Here is a 1,506-nt window from a genome sequence, read left to right as displayed (position 1 = left end):
TCACTTTAAGCAGCGCCTGCACTCCACATAGAGCCAAAGGCACTACTGTGTTTCAAAGTATGATATCTTTATTTAAAGTGACAGGTTTGTGGTGACCCTACAGAGAATGACACATGCTGCCTATCTGTGAGTGGAATCCTCTAGAAAGTGACCACTACATGTGAGGAGGGGGGGATCAGCTGTACTCAAATGTCAGAAGCGTTTGGACAGCTGACACCAGTTGCTGAAAACAGAACATGGCAGCAACGTCATAAATTCTCTAGGAAGCCTTGTGCCGGCTTAATATAGCTCTGGCCTCAGCTGTAGACACTCTTGTCTGACGCTGAGGAGCTCCGTTCAGGTACCGTAGTTTCTCATTTCCTTTGCACCCATTGATCGGACAGCACCGACAACCATGACGAAGACCGACCAGGATTCAGACATGGATGAGCTCTTTGAGGACATCGATGAAGATGACATTTTGGCCAGTCTTTCTCCAGATGAGCTGAAGGAGCTTCAGAATGAGATGGAGATTCTGGCGCCAGATACAGGTTTATCAGTAGAGGTCATGCCGAAGAACCGGACGGATAAAGCCACGTCGGGCCAGCCTGACCTCCAGTCTCAGGAATCGTTTGGGGACATCGATGACGATGAAATTTTGGCCAACCTCTCTCCAGAAGAACTGAAGGAGCTCCAGAAAGAGATGGAGGTGTTGGCGCCGGATCCACGTTTACCGGTGGGAATGATACAGAAGGACCAGACGAACAAAGCACCTACAGGACACTTTGACCACCGGTCCCTCATTGATTACCTGCATTGGGAGAAGGAGTCAACGCGGATGCTAGAGGAGGAGAGAGTTCCCGTAACTCTGCTGCCCTCTGAGGTAAATTGTCACACACTAGATGGGAACGTCTAATAATTTGTCTGGGGGTGTTAAAGCTAAACGGGACGACTTCAGGAACAAGTTCTCCTGAGCTTTTCCTAAATATTTAGCCATTTGAATGACCTATCGGCTGGAGGGTTTCAGCAGCAACACCTTACATTGTAATTCCCACTTCTGCTCCTGCTTTACTACTATCTGGGGCTTGGTTAGAGAGATTTCCCCTCATTACAGTCACAGTGACGATGGTCTCAACAGAAAGGAAGTGAGGGGAAATGTGGCAACACTGATAGGGTTTCTAGGCTTTTCCTACTTTAATAAAAGAAAAACAAAATTCAGATTGTTATTTCTGTCTGTATCCCTGTTGGAGATTTCCCTAACTTCCTGTCTGGGGAAACCGTTGTCAGCAGGACAGGAAGTGAGGATAAATCTCACTAACGGAGCTCAAAATAGCAGTAAAAACCCAACAGGAGTCCCAATCTTTCCCAGTCCATCCAAAACCTAAAAAAAGGTTCAGGGGTGGATTGTAGTCAAGTACTGACCCAAGTTACAGTAATAAAAGTTCTGCTTGAAGAAAAATCATGAATTAGAAGGACAATTAATTTAATTTTAAGTAGCCCTTCAAGTGTACCTAAACCCAAGAACAA

At 45.9% G+C, this 1,506-nt stretch overlaps 1 protein-coding gene across 1 annotated transcript in view; it reads left to right on the top strand.

The window, feature by feature from the left end:
• The first annotated feature begins 339 nt into the window (after nt 1–339).
• Nucleotides 340–1,506, top strand: part of LMOD3 (leiomodin 3) — a 16,877-nt gene continuing 15,710 nt past the window's right edge. The window contains exons 1-2 of the mRNA XM_018555420.1: nt 340–441; nt 616–862. Of these exons, the coding sequence (XP_018410922.1) occupies nt 395–441; nt 616–862 (294 nt within the window). The 5' untranslated portion in view covers nt 340–394. The remainder of the gene's footprint in view (nt 442–615; nt 863–1,506) is intronic.

Source organism: Nanorana parkeri, unplaced genomic scaffold (genome assembly GCF_000935625.1).
Source record: "Nanorana parkeri isolate BGI_ZX_2015 unplaced genomic scaffold, ASM93562v1 scaffold196, whole genome shotgun sequence".
NCBI lineage: Eukaryota > Metazoa > Chordata > Amphibia > Anura > Dicroglossidae > Nanorana > Nanorana parkeri.
Note: the sequence above shows the minus strand (reverse complement) of the source record. Positions and strands in the feature narration are given on the sequence as shown.